General features: G+C 40.0%; 1 protein-coding gene across 2 annotated transcripts in view; it reads right to left on the bottom strand.

The window, feature by feature from the left end:
* The window catches only part of NSD1 (nuclear receptor binding SET domain protein 1), a 69001-nt gene that overhangs the window by 7865 nt on the left and 39148 nt on the right, over positions 1-21988 (bottom strand). For both annotated transcript variants that reach the window (XM_063292091.1, XM_063292090.1), the window contains exons 6-22: positions 18622-18743; positions 16972-17257; positions 15148-15254; positions 13504-13579; positions 12136-12254; positions 11442-11585; positions 9805-9928; positions 9115-9315; positions 8737-8916; positions 7152-7308; positions 6627-6832; positions 5580-5692; positions 4551-4820; positions 3452-3568; positions 2795-2936; positions 1443-1549; positions 681-882 (exon numbers count right to left, since the gene is read on the bottom strand). In XM_063292091.1, coding sequence (XP_063148161.1) covers positions 681-882; positions 1443-1549; positions 2795-2936; positions 3452-3568; positions 4551-4820; positions 5580-5692; positions 6627-6832; positions 7152-7308; positions 8737-8916; positions 9115-9315; positions 9805-9928; positions 11442-11585; positions 12136-12254; positions 13504-13579; positions 15148-15254; positions 16972-17257; positions 18622-18743 — 2673 coding nt within the window. The remainder of the gene's footprint in view (positions 1-680; positions 883-1442; positions 1550-2794; positions 2937-3451; positions 3569-4550; positions 4821-5579; positions 5693-6626; positions 6833-7151; positions 7309-8736; positions 8917-9114; positions 9316-9804; positions 9929-11441; positions 11586-12135; positions 12255-13503; positions 13580-15147; positions 15255-16971; positions 17258-18621; positions 18744-21988) is intronic.

Here is a 21988-nt window from a genome sequence, read left to right on the forward strand (position 1 = left end):
TTTCTCAACCTTGGCGACTTTAAGAAGTGTGGACTTCAACTCCCAGAATTCCTCAGCCAGCATAGAATTCTGGGAGTTGAAGTCCACACTTCTTAAAGTCGCCAAGGTTGAGAAACACTGCTCTAGTTAATTCTAATGAAAAACGCTGCTTTGGATAGCAATTACATGCCCATGTAAATCAGTCAATTAAAACTCAAGAAGCCATTTACAGAGAATCCTTCAAGTTGGGTAGACAGGAGATGCGACTGCATCATTTAACAGCTTGTATTTAGAAGCTTGTTAAAGTGGAACACTTTAATAAGGAAAAAAGGTGCAGCTGAGATAACTGGCTCCATTTCATCCAAAGAATCTTTTCTATTAGTACTGCATTTAATGTATGAAGAAAAGAAGTATACTTTCTAACTCTGACCTAGATTTTGATTCGTTAAGGCAGGGTATGAAAAGAAATGCATAGAACACCTTAAAGGAAGACTATGTTTGTATTTGGCTGATTAAACCTCTCTATTTTTAAAGAACAAAATTTTAGCCAGTATGTATTTATCTGCTCCTTTGTCTTCCCTACATGTGTGGTATATGAGCTACCATCAACTCCTGGAAATATTGCAAGCTAAGGACTGTTGTTTTCTGTAGCAACAAAAGTTGTTTTCTGCAGAGAAAAAATATGAGAATACATTACTGACCTGCAGGTCGCCTAGTTAGATTGAGGCAGTCAGCATGGTAGACTTTTGGGCAGCCTGGTCTCTTACAGGAAACCAACTGCCCACCATCTCCACAGCTGAAACATTCATCTTCCCGCTCTTTCATGATTTCTGTCTGTGACTTGCGCTTTCCATGCCGCCTCTTACATTTTTTAGATTTCTCTTCCGTGGCAGGTGGCTGGTTCTGGAGACAGAAATAATTCCAGTGAGCAACTGTTTAGAATGGGAACAATTCCCTAGTTTTGTTTAACTTGTATAACTAAGGTACATAGTGAGGTGTCCAATCCTGAAGGGTCCTTCTATCACTAACAGGCATATTCCTAAAAGGAAAACAAAATGTGTTGTCTTCATCCAGTGGTATGGAACTCATATTATATTTAAAATAGATGTAGGATTAGCATAAATTGTTGATCTGGCAAAACTAGATTTGCTTTACTCTTTATTAGATATTTGAGAGCTAATATTTGACGGAACTTCACTTCAGGAAAAGGTATGTGAAAAATCAAGAGACTTAGAGTAGAAATCTAGAGTTGCTTTTTTTTCCTTTTTTAATTTGTATTCTCAGCTGGTTTAAAGAATGCAGAACAGGCAACAGGGATACTACTTTTATCAGCAGGAGCAAATTACACAAGCAGTAGAGGACCACACTGGTACAAATAGAATTCCTAAGCATCCAGTACAAGTAAGGCCAATATAATTTCTGAGTGCATCTGAGGGAACGTATCCAAAGGCAGACTGTTATACCTTTGGTCGAACGCCAAGAAAGCCACTGCAGTTTGGTGCTCCACACTTGCAAACTGTTTTGCCATTCCCCAAACATTCCAGGTTGTAGTTAAAAGTCAGCTCGGTCCCTGGTAATGAAAGAAATCAGTGAGATCCACCTGGATGATAACATACAGGCTTCTAAGCATGAGATTCAGTATCTAGTAAAGGAATGAAAGATTAAAAGCCAGTCAGAAGAAAAATAAAAAGTGCTGAGGGGAATCTATTCCTATTTCCATTGTGTTAGGCAGGATCTATAGACCTATTTCAGTCCTGTTTCTGAAGTATGGCCGTGCCATGTTTTTTTTCTGACAGAATGACTGCAATAGGGAGCAGTATCCACTAGGTAATAATGCAATTATTAGAGATTAACCCTTTGTAGGACCCCATCCCACTAAACAAAGTATTTGTGTTTCTTTATGGCTCCTTTTATGCCATTCTTTTCTTCCTTTCTGAAACTCTTTCAGCAGCCACAACACTCCTACAATGCTCCTTTGTGAGCATTGGAGAAGTGCAGTCCTACCAATGCTCACAAAGCAGACAGAACCTCTTCACCCAAGCAAATGGAAGAAACCCTGGCATCAAAAACTATGCAGGAAAGCAGCAGAGAAGGGAATGAGGAAGGAAAAACCTTCAGTGCGCAGCATTTAGAGAGAAGGAAGGAAGAACCATGCACCTGCTTCAAACAAGCCATCCTTCAGGAGGTGAGTGAGCAGAGAAAAGAAAAAGACTAATTGCAGATGGAGTCAGGATGAGTCAGTTCTGGCTAGCAGACACTGTCCATGTACCCAGAGCCTCACAATGTATCTTAAGGGCCAAACTACACACCTGAATGACATATTTCCTAAACACTAATATTGTCAGATCCCCCTGATCAAAGGATTCAGAGAACCCCTTATCGGAGGATCTGCCATCATTTCCTTGTGAATGGTGTAGATTCTGTGTCACCAGATGGGAGGGGGTGTGAGGTTCGAGTGTGAAGTGGATTGTTATGGCTATGGAAAACATCAAGGACAATGGGTTGAGATACACCAGGAACACCACCTGGATGGGAGGGGGGTGACATGCTTTTGTGGGAAAGGGAACAAACTAAGGGAATGTAGTTTTAAAACTCGGTTTGAGCGGGAACTCTCTATTCGCAGCTTTACTTCTGTACAGTTCATTTTGCTTCATTAAACAGTTAAAGGAATCCCAGCCTCTTGTCTGTGATTGTGTGAATGCTCGAATGATCAGGTGCTGACAAATATCTTTCTAATGGGCTTCATAATCATCAACAGAAGCAAAAGCTAAGCATTTAAGAAACCCCAAAGAAAGCTACTATGAGCAATACTGACCTGCCTTAATATTTGTAAGGGCAAACAGCCCAACCCGAGTATCTCCATTCACTGACCACTTCTGTGTCTCACAGTTTGGCTGGCAACAATGGTTCATGAATCGAGCATAATTGCCCTTTGGTCCAGCATCAATTATTCGATCCTAAAATCACCAAATGGAATATCACCTTTTAAAGAACATAGCTTTAATTTTTTCTTAGCTCAGACTAGCCCTGTATGTAGAGTGCTTTAAAACATACAAAGCTAACAGGTTGAATAGTTCAGAAAGCATAGTGTTTTTTAAAAATCTGTTCAGTTGTGCCCAATTCTTGGAGACTGCCTGGACAAGTCCCTGCAGTTTTCCTGGCAAGGTTTTCCAGAAGTGGTTTGCCCTCGCCTCCTTCCCAGGGCTGAGAGAGAGCGACTGGCCCAAGGTCCCCCAGCTGGCTTTGTGCCCAAGGCAGGGGGCTAGAACTCACGGTCTCCCGGTTCCCAGCCTGGTGCCTTAACCGCTACGCCAAACTCGCTCTCTAGAAAGCATAGTACCCCAAACGTATCAAAGGAGCATGTTTTTTCAAGGGTACCTGATGGATCTATTAAGTACTCCAAATGCTGAAAAGAAATTATATAAAGCCACCCGTCACTCAATATTCACGGGACAAAGAAGTTTTCACCCACCTTGTCCAAAGTCAGCATGTAAAAGTTGGTGATGTCATGCTCTTGAGCATAGCGGATTCTGGCCCGACATTCTTCTTCATCTATCAATTCCCCCACATACTCATTTACAAACTCACCCTGAAAGTGCAGGGATGGAAGAACAAGTAAGTTCTCTGATTACAAAACTAGGACAACAAAGAGTTCTTCATTAAGATCAGTATTTCAAGTACTTCTCTGAGAGAAGTCTGGGGAGGCACCATTCTGTTTCATGTCCAACAATGCCCTCAAAAAATACCATAGCGTACAACTATTCCTATTATCTATTGCAAGAGTACAGCCTACACACAGTTACTTTTGAAACTTCAGAAGCTCTGAGGCTGCCAGAGAGACCCGGGAAGCCTATATATTTATCACGTAGGTGACCAACATAACTGATATGTAACCAGCTTATTTACGTAATCAATTTAAAAAGCTGCTTTTGAACTTTAGAGCACTTAACAGCTTGGAATTGGGCTACCTGAAGATTATATATTCATATATATTTATATTTCACCCACAAGCTAATAAGCCTACATGGGCTTAGAGATTACAGTCTCCCCCTCTGTTTCCTCCCAAGGCTATCATCAACTCAGAGCTTCTCTCATAAAAACCTGACTATTGAAAGATCCGTAGCAATTGGTACAGTAAAACTGGCAAGTATTTTTTAAGGAACTTTTGTTCAATTATTTCCTAATAAAAATACAGTATTTAGCATCATGTTATTTATAGCAGTTTAAGAATATTTTGAATAAGTAATAATTTGATGTAACAACATGTGAGTATCAGGAACAATGAACTGCCATACACAATTTGTGTCCTTTAGATCAGAATCTGTATGATAAATGATCAACATTGGAAAGGCAATCAGTACAACCCAGCTTAGGAATTGTTGACCTACACCGATTTGAGGAATGTGATTTAAGATTCCACTGTTGCATAATCTAACCTCTATGTGGGTAGAAAAACTACTGTGGGAAACAAAACTTCTACCACGTGTTCGTGATGCTTCTGAGCACAAGAAAACTGGCTTTTGTTTTTAGATTATGTGATAACTATGATGAAAATAAAAAAGCAAAAGTACCTTTTTAATGTCTCTCTTAGCTTGCAAGCCCCAGCCACGTGCTAAAGTACGAAAAATTTCTACTTCTGGGTACTGCCGCTTGGTGAAACACTGGTTCTGGCAGCGTTCTTCAGCGGGGCAAACCGCAGGGTGACATTCATACAGCAGCATGCGATTAATACACTCTGAGTCTAAGCCACAGGGGTTTTCATCTGCGGGCTTGCAGTTGCAGCGTGGTATTTCAGACAAGTCTGCTGTGAAGATCTGCACTTTGCCCACAGGCCTGTTTACCTACAAGAAGAAAGAGACAACTCCAAGTAAGCCCATTGTTTTAGGGAGCGTGCATTTTGGAAGCACTGCTCAGACGCACTGACTGGCAGCATGTTGAACTCCATGGAAAGAAGAAGAATTTCTGACAACACAAATGAGGAGGAAACAATGTTGGAATAGGTACCAGAAAACTTTTACAGCTGCAGAGGGTACTTTGTGCTACATTACTACAGGACTACCTCCACTAGCAGAAATAGTACATATTCCACTTCAATTATGGGATGATATAATAGCTGTCAGACGGGCTGGCCCTCCAAGAGCTAGTATGTATTATTTCTGCAGTTGTTTACAGTATATCTTTGCTGAACCAGGTGACTCCCTTCTTCTGAACGAGATCTTATACAGATTTATTGCAGGTTAGCACCGAGCAACTCAGTGTAGCCAACAGCTAATCTACACAGGGTGGAGCGAGAGAAAGTTTGGGAATCTACTTGCATGGTTCATTTAACCGTGTTAGGGTAAAACAGCACAGACTGCAGGGATTTCCTTCCTTCCTTAAATTTATATCCAGTATTAACTTTCCATAGGGCAGTAGGATAGTAGGAAACAAGGAGGTTTAAATCCAAGCTAAGCAAGAACTGCACGTGCTAGTTAAGAGCAATTCCTGACTAAAACTAAAGCTTTATAAACAGTTGAGGCTTGCAAAAGTAGCATACAATCTCATGGCCCACTCAATTACGTTTAAGGTACTATCAGATCTCTTAAGCGCTGCATTCTCACCTTAATATGTTTGTATGGTGGGGGTTTCTTATCATTCTTTTTGTCTTCTTGTAGCTGACGCAGTTCCTTCTGTGCCTTTAATTCTTCAAATCTCACAGCAGCTTCCTGCAGAGCTAAGTTGAGAATTGTTTTTCTATTACATTTGAACAGGTACTTGTATACACCTTTCTAGCAATCTTTGGATTGTTTCTCAAGATTTTTGTATGAAGAATGCTATGTGAATAAACATGTAAGTAAAGGTAAAGGTTTCCCTTGACGTAAAGTCCAGTCGAATCCGACTCTAGGGGGCAGTGCTCATCTCCGTTTCTAAGCCTTGGAGCCGGCGTTGTCATAGACACTTCCGGGTCATGTGGCCAGCATGACGACTCGGAACGCCGTTACCTTCCCGCCGAAGCGGTACCTATTGATCTACTCACATTTGCATGTTTTCGAACTGCTAGGTGAGCAGGAGCTGGGATTAACAACGGGAGCTCACCCCGCTGCGCGGTTTTTTTTTTTTTTTGAATAAACATGTAATAGGCCAAAAAAAAAGAGGAGGACATACCCTAAGCTACACAAAGCTTCAACTCAAATTCATCTTTCCAGCACCAGCAATGAGACACATAGATCAGAGCAGTTTGGAAAATGAAGAATGCTCTGTCTGAACCAAGGAGGAAGTTACGCTGAATGAAGATGTAAAGTTTGCCTTGTATGGTCAGTGGCTAGAGATCCAAATCAATTACATGCCTTCAAGAGGAAGACACACATCTATTGACTATTATGGTGGCTTCGCTTCAATAAAATTAAAGCAAATATAACACACTGAACTCCTCCACAATAAAGTTATTGACACATTTTATAGGTAACTCACAGGCAAATTCAGTATCTGTGATAAAAATGCAAATAATATTAGATTGTCATATGTTTTAGCTCACCTTTATTCTGAGGCTACAAATGATAAACTAATTTGATATATCACGTAAGAACACAGAAAAACAGGCCAAGTACTTTTCAGTTTTGTGACCTGAGTACTTAAGCACTTCCTTACATTGAAAGAAAATAAGTTACCTTTCTTATAAATGCCATCTACCCCCTTTGCCATCTTGTCCTTGCTGCTCACATCTCCTTCCATATAAGGAAACACTCGAGCCTGGTGAGTCCAAAGGTAATCATTTGATCCAAAAAAAAGGACAGGGAATTCACCAATGACATGTTTCATCTTCTGAATGTTGATAGGAATGGTCCTAGGGTGGCAAATCTCAGCTGGCCACCACCTGGCGATAAAGAACACCAGATAAAGTAATGAACAGATGTGTATACTACAGCGTCTGTTCCCAGATATGCATCATTTGTATGGCTGCCAACTCAGTCACATCAAAGCATGACAAGACCAAAAGCTTTACATGTTCTCTTAACAGCGTGGATGCCTCAACAGCAAACACAGAGGATAAATGCACACATGTGTTAAGATAGCTTATCAGTGATTACTATAAAGATGGTGATGGTGATTACTTCTTCTAATGGACAGGCTCAGATTTTATCTGAAACAAAGTAAGTAATTTAAATGTAACACGAATTGCTTCCTTCACTCACCTGTAACGCCCCACTTTCACCCAGACCACTTCCTTATAATGCGGCTTCTTGCCAGCCTTGCAGTCATTACAGTACCAGCTCCCCTCTGGCATGTCAATGTTCAGACACTCCCGATGGAACGCAGCAGGGCACGACTCACAGCATAAAAGGCTTCCACCTGCAAGGAGAAGGACATTCCTCAGAACCAGGTTACCTTCAGTAATAGACTTATAATTAGGGGCCTTAAAGCCAATGTAATATGGAAGTATCTAATGCTACAATATCTACTTGGCAAAGGTGCCCTTGCAGGAGAGAAAATTTGCATTCCTCCCAACCAGCAATTTTGTTTGTCATAGTATTTTAATTATTTCATTATTTAATACACTAAATAGTGTTATAAGAGCGGAGGAAAACAAGTGAAAAAAGGAAAAAAGAAGGGGAGAAAAATCTAAAAAAAAATACTATAACCCTTTCTTCTTCACGTTCCTATTCCTGCCTTCTGGAATAAGTTTCCCCCAGATACTTGGATGGCTCCCACCCTGATGACATTTTGGCCTTGCTCCCAGGCTTTGCGCCTTGGACTGCAAGAAGATCAAACCAGTCCATACTCCAGGAAATCAAGCCAGACTGCTCACTTGAGGGAATGATACTAAAGGCAAAACTGAAATACTTTGGCCACATAATGAGAAGACCTGGAGAAGATGCTGATGCTAGGGAGAGTGGAGGGCAAAAGGAAGAGGGGTCGACCAAGGGCAAGGTGGATGGATGATATTCTAGAGGTGACGGACTCGTCCCTGGGGGAGCTGGGGGTGTTGACGACTGACAGGAAGCTCTGGCGTGGGCTGGTCCATGAAGTCACGAAGAGTTGGAAGCGACTAAACGAATAAACAACAAAAAAACCCAGGCTTTGGGCTAGACTGACTGCAGTCCCCTTCTGAGTGCATGATATGTTTGTTGACCAGAAAAGGTTATCTTGCTTAGTGTCTGGGTGTGCACGTGTATTCTTGTTTTGTTTTTTATGCCATGAGCTGCCCAGAGTCAGCTGGAGTTGGGGGGTATCTAGGTCAAATAAATAAATAAAAATATTTTATCCTATTATGAATGTTATTTGGGGCAATTAGGAATCTAGAGCACTTCTACTTAATAAAGCAGTAGTGAGATTCAGTCTTGTACAATAGTTGTATTGTTGGAACTTAAATTAGGGATATTTGAGCCAATAACCCCACACCTCACCACAGAACTTTGGGGGTGCTTTTAGACTGGCCACTATCTTTCACCTTATTATACATCATAAATGGTTCACATGATGATAAAGGGGGCAGAGATACCACATAGGCTGTCCTATACTTCACAGGAAAAAAAGCAGAGTAAAATGTAATAGATACATAAATGAAGCTTCTGATCAATGAAGTCCCAACTCATCTTAGTATCTTATGTTATGGTTTACTTTTATCTGCATGGAGATAATGTCTAGGATACCTCTGCTTTATTCTTCTGATAGATCCACCACAAATTCCCTCTCCCATCTTCAGAGATGTCTTCCAATACAACAACAGAGATGTCTTCATTAAAACATACACATCACATCCAGCAAATAATGCATTACCTTCTGAGCAAACAAAACACCAGCTGACATTTACATGCTCATGGTTTCTACAGCCCCTTCGAGGGGTAAAATGATTGGGGCAGATCATGCTGTTAGAAGCAAGGATCACTGTCCCAGCAGCAAGGCAGAAATCGTTTGAGTGGTATGCAACAGGGCACCGCACACAACGCATCAAGCGACCTAAAAAGGAAATATATTGAATCGCAGTTTCAAAAATTAATACATCTGGGAAAACATTTAATAAAATTCAAATTTCAATAGAAAAATAGGTTATCTTCTCTTTAAATGTCTGCAAACAGAACCCACATCTTACCCCAAATTTTGGCATCACTGAACTGACTACATAAAGAAGTCCACTATACATAAAAGTCAATGTACCTTTAGATGCAGAAATATTGGCTGGGTTAGCAGCATGGCATGTCATACAGATATGTAGTGAGCAGCGAAAGCCTTTGTTCTGCATGACTGTGGGAGGATATTTCTGTATACATTCTTCATGATAGTATTTGCCACACAGAGGAAGCAAACAACGCTTCACATTTTTCCCACTATTCTTGCATACAAAACATGTGTGAACTCCTAAAGGAGAGATCAAAAGCAAGAGACAGGAGCATTCAAATACAGAAGCAACAACAACAAAAGCTTACAATTAAGTAATCACCCAGAGAGAAGGCATCAAAACAGCTCTAATATGTTCTAGATCAGCTGGCCACAAGGCCATCTGTTCCCCACAGCAAAGCCACTTGTTTGCAACAAGTTCAAATGCTTACCTAAGAATAGAAGAATCTAAGTGTGCCCTGCTGGATTGGACCCTTGGCCCATCTAGTCCAGCAGTCTGTTCTCACAGTGGCCAACCAACTGCACAAGCCCACCAGTCTCCCAGCAGATGGTCTTCAGAGGCAGTCACACTGCCATCAAGGCTAATAGCCACTGATTCCCATGAATTGGTCCAACTTCCATGAATTGGTCCAACCCTTTTTTGAAGCCAGTCAAGCTGACAGACAGCACCACTTGAAAGTAATACCAGCACATTACCAGTAAGTTCTTTCCATCTACCCAGTACTGTACCTGTGGAACACTCAGTGCAGATAAACTTGCCCTTCGGCATTTCTGAGAGTCCGAGGCACTGCAGGTGGAAAGCACCACAGCACTGAGCTTCACATAGCAACAGTTCACCTGGCTTTTCACAGATCTGTGCGGAAATGAACAGTATGTCATCATAAACTGTTTTTTGTATCTCTGTGTACAGTAACATACAAAACCCCAGCTGAAATGTTCTCTGAAAACATTCAACAATAATTTTTGCTTAAGCGTACACATCATTTTGTAGAATTAAATACAAGTAATTTAGGCTGTTTCAAAAGTTTAATTTAAGTCCATCCTACCAGACAAAATTTAACTTAATTCCTATATCCCCTTTTCCTCCACAAACATGTATACACACATTTTTTATCTATCTCTATACTATTAAAACTCTTGTGTCTGTTTTTAACCTTAACCTTGGGCGAAACGATGCATCATAGGACAACAATCTTTGAACGAAGGTACCTCAAACGGGCTAACTTACAGAATGCGTCCAAAATCCAGGACACGTTACTCCTGGGGGATTGAAATTTGGCAAAGTTGTGGCTGCTTCAGCGCGACCACACCTTCCAACTACACTTCCCAGAAACCTGTAGGTTGCATGGCACAAGGGAAAATGGGTGAGCCCAGAAAATAGTGTGATGCCATGTACTGAGACCAAGAGGGACATTCAGGTACTCAGTAATGAACAACTTAGAGTAGTGGTAAGCGGGTTCCCATGGACCGAAATCCTTAGATCAAAGAGAGTGCAGGAAGGCTGGGGATTTCTCAAAAGTAGGATTCTGGAAGTACAACTGCACACTATTCCAGTGAGGAAAAAAATGGGGGCAGGAAGCTTAGGAAACCATTCTGAATGTATAGGGAGCTTTTAACTGAGCTAAGAGTTAAAAGGGACAGATATAAGAAACAGAAGAGGAGGAATCAGCAAGGAGGTAACTGGCAAGGGCAGAAAGAACGTTAGAAACCCTAACATGCAAATAGAACAAGCTTGTAAGGGAAGCTGAAAGCAACAAAAGGGATTTCGAGAACAGATGGTGGTGGTGGTGGTGGTGGTGGTGATGATGACAACAACTTTAAATTTATATAGCTGTCCACTCCCATAGACTTGGGGCAGCTTGCAAATACAAATGAATCAAACCAAATGAGGGGTCCCACAAACACACCCACCCCAGGCTTTTAATGGGTTTAAGTTACAAGGAAGTAGAATATGGCTGGACATCAGGCGAACATTCCTAATGACAAGAGCTGTTCAACAATGGAACATATGGCTGTCAGAGGAGGTGGTGGATTCTTCTTCACTGGAGATGTTTAACAGGGTCTGGATGATCGTGGGCTGGGGATGTTGTAGTAGTGGATCCCTGAACTGAGAAGGGAGTTGGACTAGGCTTTGCTAAGGTACCTTCCAGCTCTTACATATTCCGATTCTATGAAGGTATCTGTCTTATATTATGTATAAAATCAAGTCTTGTTTGCAAAAGTTTATTTCAGGGCAAAAGAACAAGGCAAACAAAAACAGTTACTATATGAACACTTTATAAAGAATATGATGTGTCTCTGGTTGTCTAATTGTTTCAAGCCATTGTCACAGTTACCACATTAGAGCAAATATTGGAGGCTACTACCTGACACACATTCTCCTTGAGAGCAGCTCCTCCACCTCGTTCCCCCTGCATCTTTTTGGATGAAGGCAACCCATGATCATTTTCAGAACTTTCCTCAGTAGTTTCCTTGGGGCTTCCAGCTATTCCATGAGTAGATCTGTCACCCTTTAAAAAGAAGAAAAATGTAGGTTTTAAACACACAAACCCCATGTTTAATATACTCCTAGGGGTTTCCAGATGTTCCATCAGCTATTACATATATGAATGTTCAATAAATGAGTTTAATTCTTCCACTCGTATGAACACTTCCATTTTTAATATAACACCAAATACATTCCTGTTCCATGAAAATACCATCCAATGGAAAAAAGAGGGGAAAAACATAGCATTCATTTTATACCAGTATAAAGAATTTAGACACTGTAAAAGCGATTATTATTAGACACCACTCAAAGGTCAGAACAAAATTACCTGAAAAACTCTAATCTAAAGTAAACCCTGGGCATGCAACTGTCTCAACAATATCCTTAAAAATGAACTTGATTAGGCTTTTTAAAGCAAGTGACTAGTTTAGCAGGAAAATATTTGATGACCAAACAGTATTTGTTGAAATGCCTCTTCTTACCTCTTGTTGTTATAAATATAACAAAAGTTTATTCCTCAAGGGAAAAGCAATACAAAATGCAATTACACATCATGCAAAGCTTAGCAGTACCTCAGTGTTTGGAGTCTCCTCCTGGGCACTGCCACTCTTTTCTTTTTTATAGGGAGTTGCTGCAAAGATGCGCCGCTGACGTTTTCTCTTCCTCTGTTTCCCAGAAACCTTTTCAGGAGCTGCCACAAGGAAGATCGCACATTTGAAGACTGCATGGGATTAACTTCCTCTCAAGACAGTTCTGACATCCTTGTTCCTCAGATTGGAATGCCATAATCCAACCTACAACACCTTGTGATCACTGAGCAAAAAGTACTACAGCAGACTTCCATTCCCATCCAGAAAGTATACACAGAAAGTGTAGCGACAATGTATACTGTTTTCCATATTTCTGTTCTAACAGCTTGAAAAAGGCGTCAGTTAATTTATAAATAGCATACCATGCTTATTCTGCAGGACCACCATGGGACAAATAAGTTACCTGTGAATTAGGAGGGTCCAAGCAGTTACCTAAAATTGACTTTTATATTCAAACAGAGAACAATAGAGGGACAGTGTTTTCAACCAATGGATAGAAGTTACAAATGATGTTGCTGAAAAGGCGTAAGTGACTCTGAAGACTAGCCATTGCTTGGTACGTACTATTTGCTTGGAAAATTTAACCCACTTTGAACAGGCTTCTCTGTCTAGTAACCTCCCCCCCCCCACACCCACCCCATCCTATCCATGGTGTTCTGACATCCCTTTTCTCTGCCTCTATTCTTAATGCAGCTGCCCTTCCCTCATCTCCCTCCTCCTCCTTACTGCTTCTGCTGGAAGTTGGGAGGAGAACATGTGAGTACATGAGCATTTCTGTACATGAAAGCAAATTGTTGACTCAGGCAAATGTGGAATCATTTTTTTCCTATCTATTCCTCGTTTGTGGGGCAGGGTCATCTTTAATGCAGACAACTTACTTTCGGATACATGCAGCTGTTTAAGAATCCCTTTGAAAACTACACATCAGAATTAAGGAATCACCTCAATTAACTGTGAATGTCTCGTCCTTATGAACATAACAAGAAAAAAAGTCTGGCTGGAGCTGGAACTCTGGCAGTTAAGTCAAAGAAGGCTTCTGACTCTCACATAGGCTACTACCTTTTCCCTCCTTCTCAAAGTGAGTTCTGTTCACACCCTTCGTATGTTCAAGTCTTTGAACGTACCTGAACTACTACATAAGGAATTCCAGGTAGAAGTGTTAGCCAAGATTTCATTTTAAATCAATTCAGTCTAATGAGCTAAAGATACAGCTTCTTTTTTATTGGGCTCAGGTAGTTTATACCTGGCTCATATGAAGATATTCACGTATACCGTAGCTGACAGATTCTGAGATCCAATTCAAAACTCTGGCTCAGTTTACTATTATGTACTCATGCAGGCACCTCTTACCTTCGCCAGCATTTAAGAGCTGAGATGTGGAATAAAACTCAGGCATTTCAGTATCCAAAGGACCAGCCTCAGAACACTGTGGATAAGCAACATTGATAATTTAGCACATGAAAACACACTGTTCTAAGAGGACATACTTTTTCCAATTTTCTCTCAAAATGCAGTTCCAGTTGATATGTTACAAATTATTTTAAATGGGAAAGATGCAGAAGTAATCGTCCAATGGTTGGACAGTGGGATGGCAAGGGAATATAATACTTAATGTACTACTAATTTCCTAGATATTGAAAAATATTTGTGTATTACTGGAGCAAAAGAAAAAAAAACCTTCAGAAAACGGTAAGAAACTAACAAGTCTAAAAAGAGTGTTCAATGAATGCAATGTAATTTTTCACGTTTTAATACATCGCACTAATAAATAATACTGTAATAGTAAATTACACAATATCATTTTAATGGTTTTAAAAGAGTGTGTGTCTGTGTGTCCCCCAGATGTGTGGACTTCCAAAATTCTTGGCAATGGTCATGTTTCATCCAGAACGATGAAGGCTAATCTTAAAGAATAAAAACTTTTATCAGGCTGCATGAAATACAGGAGAATTACAGCCACAGCAACAGACACCTTAAATTTGTAAAGATGGTGACATCCTGCAGGGTTAGGGTGCCACAACTACTGCATCATCTGTAATCTGTTGCAATGCCACCTTTTCTGTGCCAAGGCAACACTGGTCAGCTACTAACTGCATGGAGGTTCCTCCCACACCAGTGTTCTATGGCCTCTTTGTCTTAACATTTGGGACATGACTGGACAAAGATTTTATGGTTCATATTTCAGAGTTGGTGTCAGCCCTTCGAGGTAGTCCAGACAAGAAACACCAACCATGAGTACTAACACTACCTTTATTGTAAGGTTACAGTAACAGAATCTTGCAAGTCTGAAAGTACCTCTCCCCTCCCTTACTTTTATTCTCCTGAAAACTAGGGAGGGTCCCTTCTGGGATGCTTTCTCCATCCCCACTCCTTCTTCAGACTCAGATTTCATTTATCAGACCATTGTCTAGGCTGTGGTTCTTCCTCCTGTCTCCCAAGGTCATTCCCACACACAGGTGGGCAGTTATCAAACACACAACTGGATTAGTCCTTTAGATGCCTGCACTACCAGTTATAAAAAATAGTCTTACTGAGTCTATCAAACTTGGGACAATTACAAATCTTGTATCCATGTACCTGGTTGACTGTGACTTTGTTCACCATAAAATAATGGAGGCCTCAATTTGACAATGATAGGTATCTGACTTAGGAACAAAGACCATGCTCAATCACTGATATTTGACTTCTGAGAGTGGGCACAATTCACAAATGTAGTCCAGTCCCACTCCAGGTTTCTTTACCAAATAGTTTGCAATTCAGATCACCATGTCAGAGCATAGCCTCTGTCCATGTATGCATTTTTTGAAGAACATGCAATGGGAATGTTATAGATCAAGTTCTGAATTATTTTGCATGGATTTTTTTTCCCCATCAGCTCCTATGCGTTAATCAAAAATGCTGTTTAAAATTCCACATTTCTGTAATTATTTTACTTTCCAGGTAGGTGGTAATATTTTAAGAGGTATTTTTGAACTGAAAGAAACATCAACTTACCTTCTTGATAGAGGTCCACTCTCTCTTTGGTATAAACGTTGTATCTAAATCATTGGATTCCAAGAGCTTTTTTGTTGGTTTCCGCTGGCGCTTACTCTCAAAGCTCCCTACAACAAAGATGTGAATATAGTATTAACTTCACTGGATTAAAAAAAAAAATCAGCATCAAACAACCAGAACAACGGCATCATTTATTAAACCTCTTCCCCACAGGAAGAAAAAAACCAGCAAGAATAAATGAAATATCCCAAATGATTCAACTGCAGCTGCAACTTTGTTTGGTAATTGGTGCATGAACTCCTTTAAGCCCAATCACCATACCTTCTGGTTTCCCTCCCATCATAAAAAGAAAACCCAAAACAGGTAAACATGGCAGTTTTGCCACCTGTGCAACCTACCTGAGATCAAGGTGCAATGCAACTGCAGGTCCAGTTCCACCAATGAACCAGTAACGTGCCTGGGCTGCAGGGGCCTGGATGTAAATTCTCATTGTGCCATGTAGCTTATGTGGTGACCCTGGGCCTGACACTATTTCTCCGTTATTGTGAAGGTAAAATGACACTTCTCCACATGTACTACCCAGCTCCTTAAATCTGGGATGTGAAACCTGAAGCCCAGGAACTACATACAGCTTTAAGTCTGATTTCATGTGACTATCAGTGTTTTCCAGTTGCTTCAGTTTTATCCTGCCCTTCAGACTATCCCTAGGAATAATTTCCTTTTTCAGTCCATATCCACAAACATATATATCTTTGTGTGTATGTGTGTGCATGACGCACAGAAAGCGAGCAAGAGAGAACAGGGTGCTATACTGTACAGTAAGGTTTCCCAAATTGTGAGGTGTACCTCCCTTAGGGAGGTGCAGACAGAGTCCAGGGGAGATATGAAGAAACCTTTTAGTTGTACATTGTTACAATAAATCCACCTTTCCCAAAGTTTCATTGCACTGTTTTCATGGTTCATGTGTGTTCATTTTGGTGTTTGGATTTTTAGGGGAGGTGTGTACATTAAGATTACACTAAAGGGAGGTGTGATGGCAAAAAGTTTAGGAACCCCTGCTGTACAGCGATAAACCTCTGTATGTTTAATATACTGCAAACTGGGCTCCTAAGCTCTGATTTTATTGACCTAAAGGGTCTTTACCTGTAGATAAATGGCTCTCAGGGAAGGGGCAGATGTAAGAAATGACTCTTTAAAGCCACATCAGCCATGAAAAGTTCCAGGTCTGGCTGGACTCATGGTCTTCTTAACAGATTGTTTTACAATAGCTAGTCTAACTAGCAAGTTAGAAAGAAAATGTAAGAGTGCTGAAGTTATTTTCTCATGCTTATTTGAACAGAGATGGCTGGAAACAATAAAGTAGAATACATTCCAAATTCATATTAACATTTTTTGTAATGTTTATACAGTAATTACTGTAATTCTCAAAACATTACAAAAAAAACCTGTTATAAACTGACATTCTGAAAACTGTATCTATGCATTCTGTCAGAGTTAAACAGCCTATAAACATTGGGGCAGAGAGAATTAGACACACAGGTAGTATTTTTCAACAAATAAAATTGTGAAATACAATGCTTCCAGAAATAATTTAGACAATTTATAAAGGCAGTTCTTTCTCCAAACCCGTAATTCTTAAATGTTTCTAGTACTTATTTTAATATTAATTTTAAGCTGTGGGGTTTTGTTTTTTGTTTTTAAATTGTGTTAGATGAATACTTACCAGTGTAGAAAGGCAAGGTATAAATGAAATCAATTCAGTAAATACTACTTGCAATATCTTAGGTTTTCAAATGGAGTTGCAAAGAAAATATATCTTGATACCTGATTTCATTAATGGTTCTTCTCCTTGTGAATGAGAAGCAGCAGCAACAGCTTCCAACACGTTTGGTGAAAATAATGTCAAAACTGGCATTTCCAGTCTTGGTTCCCTGGAATGGCCGTCAGGCTCATCTGACAGAGGACGCTCAGCTTCAAGGACTGGAGGAGATTCTTTTGATGAAGAAGGGGATGAAACTGAATCCAAGGGCTTCTGCTCAAGATGTTTATTATGTGCTTGTTTTCCAATACTGCTTTTCTGTTTGGTTTCAGACTTCTCCAGAGAATTTGTCTATTAGCAGTGATAAACAAAGAAATAGTGGCCACAGAAGTACCAGGAATCAGTGCTAATCATAAGCAAATGTATATAGGGTATGGCCATATTTCAGCATATTTCAGGTACCAGTCAAAGAAAATAAAATGTTTTTTTGGCTCTACAAGGGGAAGCAATTAAGCAGGCACACAATAGCCTCTTCTGTTTTTTTTTAAAAACATAGGTTAAAACTAGAAATGATGAAGGCATAGTGCTGCCACTGCATGGCACTCCCCTATATAATTTCCCTCCCCCCCCAATAAATTATACCCCATGATACAGTATACAGTATCATTAGGCTAGAGGTTTCTCTGACTTTGTTCTCTATCCCTGGTAACCATTAAGTGGGAATGAAGGAAGCAGTAAGTCGATGACTTCAGGTTATGGAGTACCAACAGACATTTCTAAGAACGAAGTAAAAATTAATCATGGGCACGCTATTTGCAGGGGCAACTCTCTATGTTCCATAACATATGTACTTGGAAGAAATAAAACTCTTGTAATTTGGAAAATACACATTGGTTTATTTTACTATTTTTAATGATTATTCCAAAAAAGTTATATACTAGGGAAAAAAACAGAGATATTAAAGCAATTCTCTTCATTCTTTACTTCAGTCATGACCAAATGTATTCCTCTCACCCCTAATTATACATTTAAAGAACCACAGCAATCTGACATGGTGGTTAAAACATGAAGTACTCAGGGTAGATTGGCAAGTACTATAATAATTCTGTGAACAATTTTATGACTAGTGATATACTCAAACCCTATTCTTTTGTAGGAAACAAGCATGGCCTAGAGGGGGCTTGTTACAGCAACCAAACTATTAGAACTATTAGTTCTAAAGAAGCTTCCTTCATAGGAGGAGTCAAATACTTTTGGGGTTCTTGTGTCATTTATTGTTATTTACTGTCCATCCTTCCTCATGCTACTACAGGTAGTCCTCATTCAGCAACCACAATTGGGACCAGCAACTTGGTTGTTAAGTGAAGCAGTCGCTAAGTGAAACTACAACTGTGCTTATAATCTTACTTCAGCTTTCTTTTGCTTTACAGGCCTGTGAAGGTGGTAAACGCAAGGATTGGTTGTAAAGTTACTTTTTCATCACTGTCATAACTGCAAATGGTTGCTAAGCAAAACAGTTGCTAAAAGAGGACTGCCTGTATATTCACACACTAATCAAATACTCTTAAAAACTGCAGCCAGAAGAGGAAATTGCTTCTCTCCACTCTGTGCACATACTCATATTTTTAATTCCAGCCCTAATTTTTAAGCCATGAAAAAACTGTAGTTTTCCCCATTCATCATAAATTCCTAGTTTAACTCAATTCTATACCTACCTTTCGAAATGATTCCTGACTCTTTTTTTTCTTCTTCGGTGCAAATATGTGATCATATTCTTCTGCATATTCCAGAAGCCTTTTACTTGGTTTTCTAAGGCGCTTCTTCTCTGGATTTACAACTGAGAGAAAAGAAAAACAGCCTCACAGACTTCAGAGAGGAATAACAGGGATCGGATGGAATCTTCCATTGTTCCCTAGCTCAATATCATCATCATCATCACCACCACCACAAGCTCTTAGTTCCTCTTTTTGGATTTTTATGTGTTTTTCCCCTCCAAACAACAATCTCATTTCCTCACAGAGGGGATTCCATCCACATCCCCCTTACAGCCCACAAGTCTGGAAAGCAAAGAAGATGTGGCCAGTAGCTCTACCATCTTGTCTTCAAGGTCCACATCTGTTAAGATGCCTATCTAGGAGCCATTCTCACTCCTGCCCAGAATCCAGGTACTCTAGCAGTGCTATCTCTCAACCAAGTGGCAAGACTACAAGGATGTTTGAGAAGAGGTAGTACAAGAAGGCACCGTTGGGAGAATCTGCCACTGAAGGAGCAACAGAAATCAGTCCGTTTCTGCTCATTAGTCAATTGCCTGTATGTTAAACCAAGCACAACACCTTCCTGGGCTGTTCTCCAGACTTCAATCCTGAGTGGGAAACTAGCAACAGCTTCTGTACATTTTTTTTTTCAAAAACTATTTTTGCCTAATCTTAAACTGGACTGCACAAATAAAGTTATTAGATCTCTTTTTTCTCACCCTCTTAAATATTTGATTTCACCATTGCCTAAGTATTAGATAATGTCAAATTAAAAATAGGTATCAAAAGTTGCAAATAAAAAACTGTATGAAAACTGTTTTGAGATACAGCTGATTTTGAGAAGTGTGATTAAAGAAAAAACTTAGAACCCCCTTTCTATTCAGCAAACATAAGTGCACTTTTTTAAAAAAAAGTTCATGCATAGGGTTGGATTCAGAGTGTTTTTTTCATGAGATTTAGTGGGGGCTCCCATTGGAGAAAAGCGTCTTTTGTCAATTCCCTCCTCCCTCAATGCCATGAAATTCATGAAAGCAACAGGGTATAAGAAGTAGAGTCCTTGGTAAGGGTGTGGTTTTCTCCTTGGTAGTTCCTTGATTAGGGTAATGTTTTCTGCTTGTTTGTCTGGTGTTAATCCCTGCTTATCTGGGTGTTTGGTGGAGAGGATGTGTTCTGGTCTTTTTGTTTCCTTCTTAGCTTTTGTGTTGTCACACTGCCACCAACACTGGCAGGTCAAGCTGCTGTATATAAACAGAGAGCAAACCCTACACTCACTCACACTGATGAGGTTACATAGTCAGGTAATGAAACATCTGCAAGTGAACAACCAAGCTCAGAGAGCACCAAGGACCCCACAGTTCAACCCTGAGCTACAGATATTCTCTTGTATTGGGATTTAAGAAGCTGCAGGGGAAGTTGGCAACAGTCAAACAGCCCTTATTTCTTCCAGCAATGATAGCCAATTAAATACATCACCTTCAAAGTATCATTACAAACTCATGCTTCTCTTTATACAGAAAGCAATGTTCCCTGCTTAGCATTAGGAAATATATTTAGAAGAGGATCTCCAAAAGCAGGGGGGAGAAATGAAATTCTAATAGGAATAAAAATGCATGTATTCATTCTAATAAATGTCTACTGTTCCAGCTGGACTTCCACCATTTACTTTAGAGAAATCACAACCTTAAATTTCAACCATGGTAAACAACGATAATGATTGCTAGTCCAAAACAAGTTGCTCAGAACTAACAAACCTAAAGTCCATAGGCAAATCAAGCTATCTGACAACGGCTGCCCCTGCTAGGTTTAGAGAATAAAGGTGGAAAATATACAGGTTAGAAGGCCTGTTTCCCCTATCATTTTGCATTGTTCCTCTAAAAGCATCCAACTTAAAAATAAAGAAGATAAAAAGGTGCTGCTTCCATCCTTGGAAAAGCTACCAGAAGTGTAGCATCATACCCTTGCAGCCAGGAAAAAACCTTCAGGCCTCAGATATCAGTTAACTCAGCAATATTCCTAGGGTAACCCAAGGGCTGCCTAGCTTCCTTCTTACTATAGCAATGCAATTAATATTATAGTTTGATCTGGATGCAGGTGATTATAATTTGGATTAATATTCACTGTTCATTTTTTAAAATCATGAAATGCAGAATATTGTGACATGTTGGATTTTTTTCCTGGGTATTAGCATTATTGTTTGATTTCAGATTCAAATAATATGAAATGTAAGAACAATGGATAAGATACATAGAAAAAGCATTAACTATTATTGCCATCACCAGAATGCGGCGGCGCGGGCAGTTATGGGTGCCTCCAGGGCTGTGCATGTAATACCTCTGCTGCACAAGCTGCATTGGGTGCTGGGGTGTTTCTGGGTCCAATTCTAGGTGTTGGTTATGACTTTTAAAGCCCTTCATGGCATGGGCCCAGGTTACCTGAAGAACTGTCTTGTCCCAATCACATTGATCCGTCCCACCCGATCCGGCAGGAAGGACATGTTATGGACCCAATCGGCTAATGAATTCCGACTGGCAGGGTCAAGGAGAAGAGCCTTTGCCCTTTTCTGCCTTTGCCCCCGCCCTATGGAACATCTTGCCCGTGGAGGTGAGGTTGGCCCCCGCTCTTCTCTGGCCTTCAGGAAGAGCGTTAAGACCTGGCTCTGCCATCTAGCATGGGGGTCCAAGAGTGATAGGAAGCCCTGGGGGTGGTGGGTGGTTTGCAGAAGCTCTCTCTGCCTTTTATTTTTCCACTTTTATCTTCCCTTATCTTTTGTATTTTTTGAATTTTTATAATGGCTTTTTATGAGTTTATTTGTAAGCCACCCAGAGTCACTTTTATAGTGAGATGGGGGGGGGGAAACAAACAAACAAACAAACAAATAAAATATTGTCACAAATGTCAAGCAATTACTGAATTTCAGTAATTTCTATTAGCACAATAGTGCCCAACCTATCCCCTGAAGCTACAAGTGATCTGTGAGGACACTGCAGGAATGTGGCTACCAAAATAAATGCAGCTTTAAAAAAAAATGGCCAAAATCATAGGACTGCCAAATTTTAGCCTGCTTGCCTGAAATCTCATATGATATGTTAGTATTCTTGCCTAGTAGGTTTCAGGAGGGAATATTAAAATCTTGTAATATTAGGTGGTCAAACAAGATTACAGCCATTAAAATATATATTTAACTTTTTATTTAATTTTGAGCATGGTGGACCATATGCTATGGTGTCCACAAGTGCAATGCTACTAAACCTTGGCTTATACAGTAAAAGCTTTTGATGATGTAGCAGCAACAAAAAGAAACAGTTGAGTACACTTGCATTAATATAAA

Source organism: Candoia aspera, chromosome 2 (assembly GCF_035149785.1).
Source record: "Candoia aspera isolate rCanAsp1 chromosome 2, rCanAsp1.hap2, whole genome shotgun sequence".
Lineage (NCBI taxonomy): Eukaryota > Metazoa > Chordata > Lepidosauria > Squamata > Boidae > Candoia > Candoia aspera.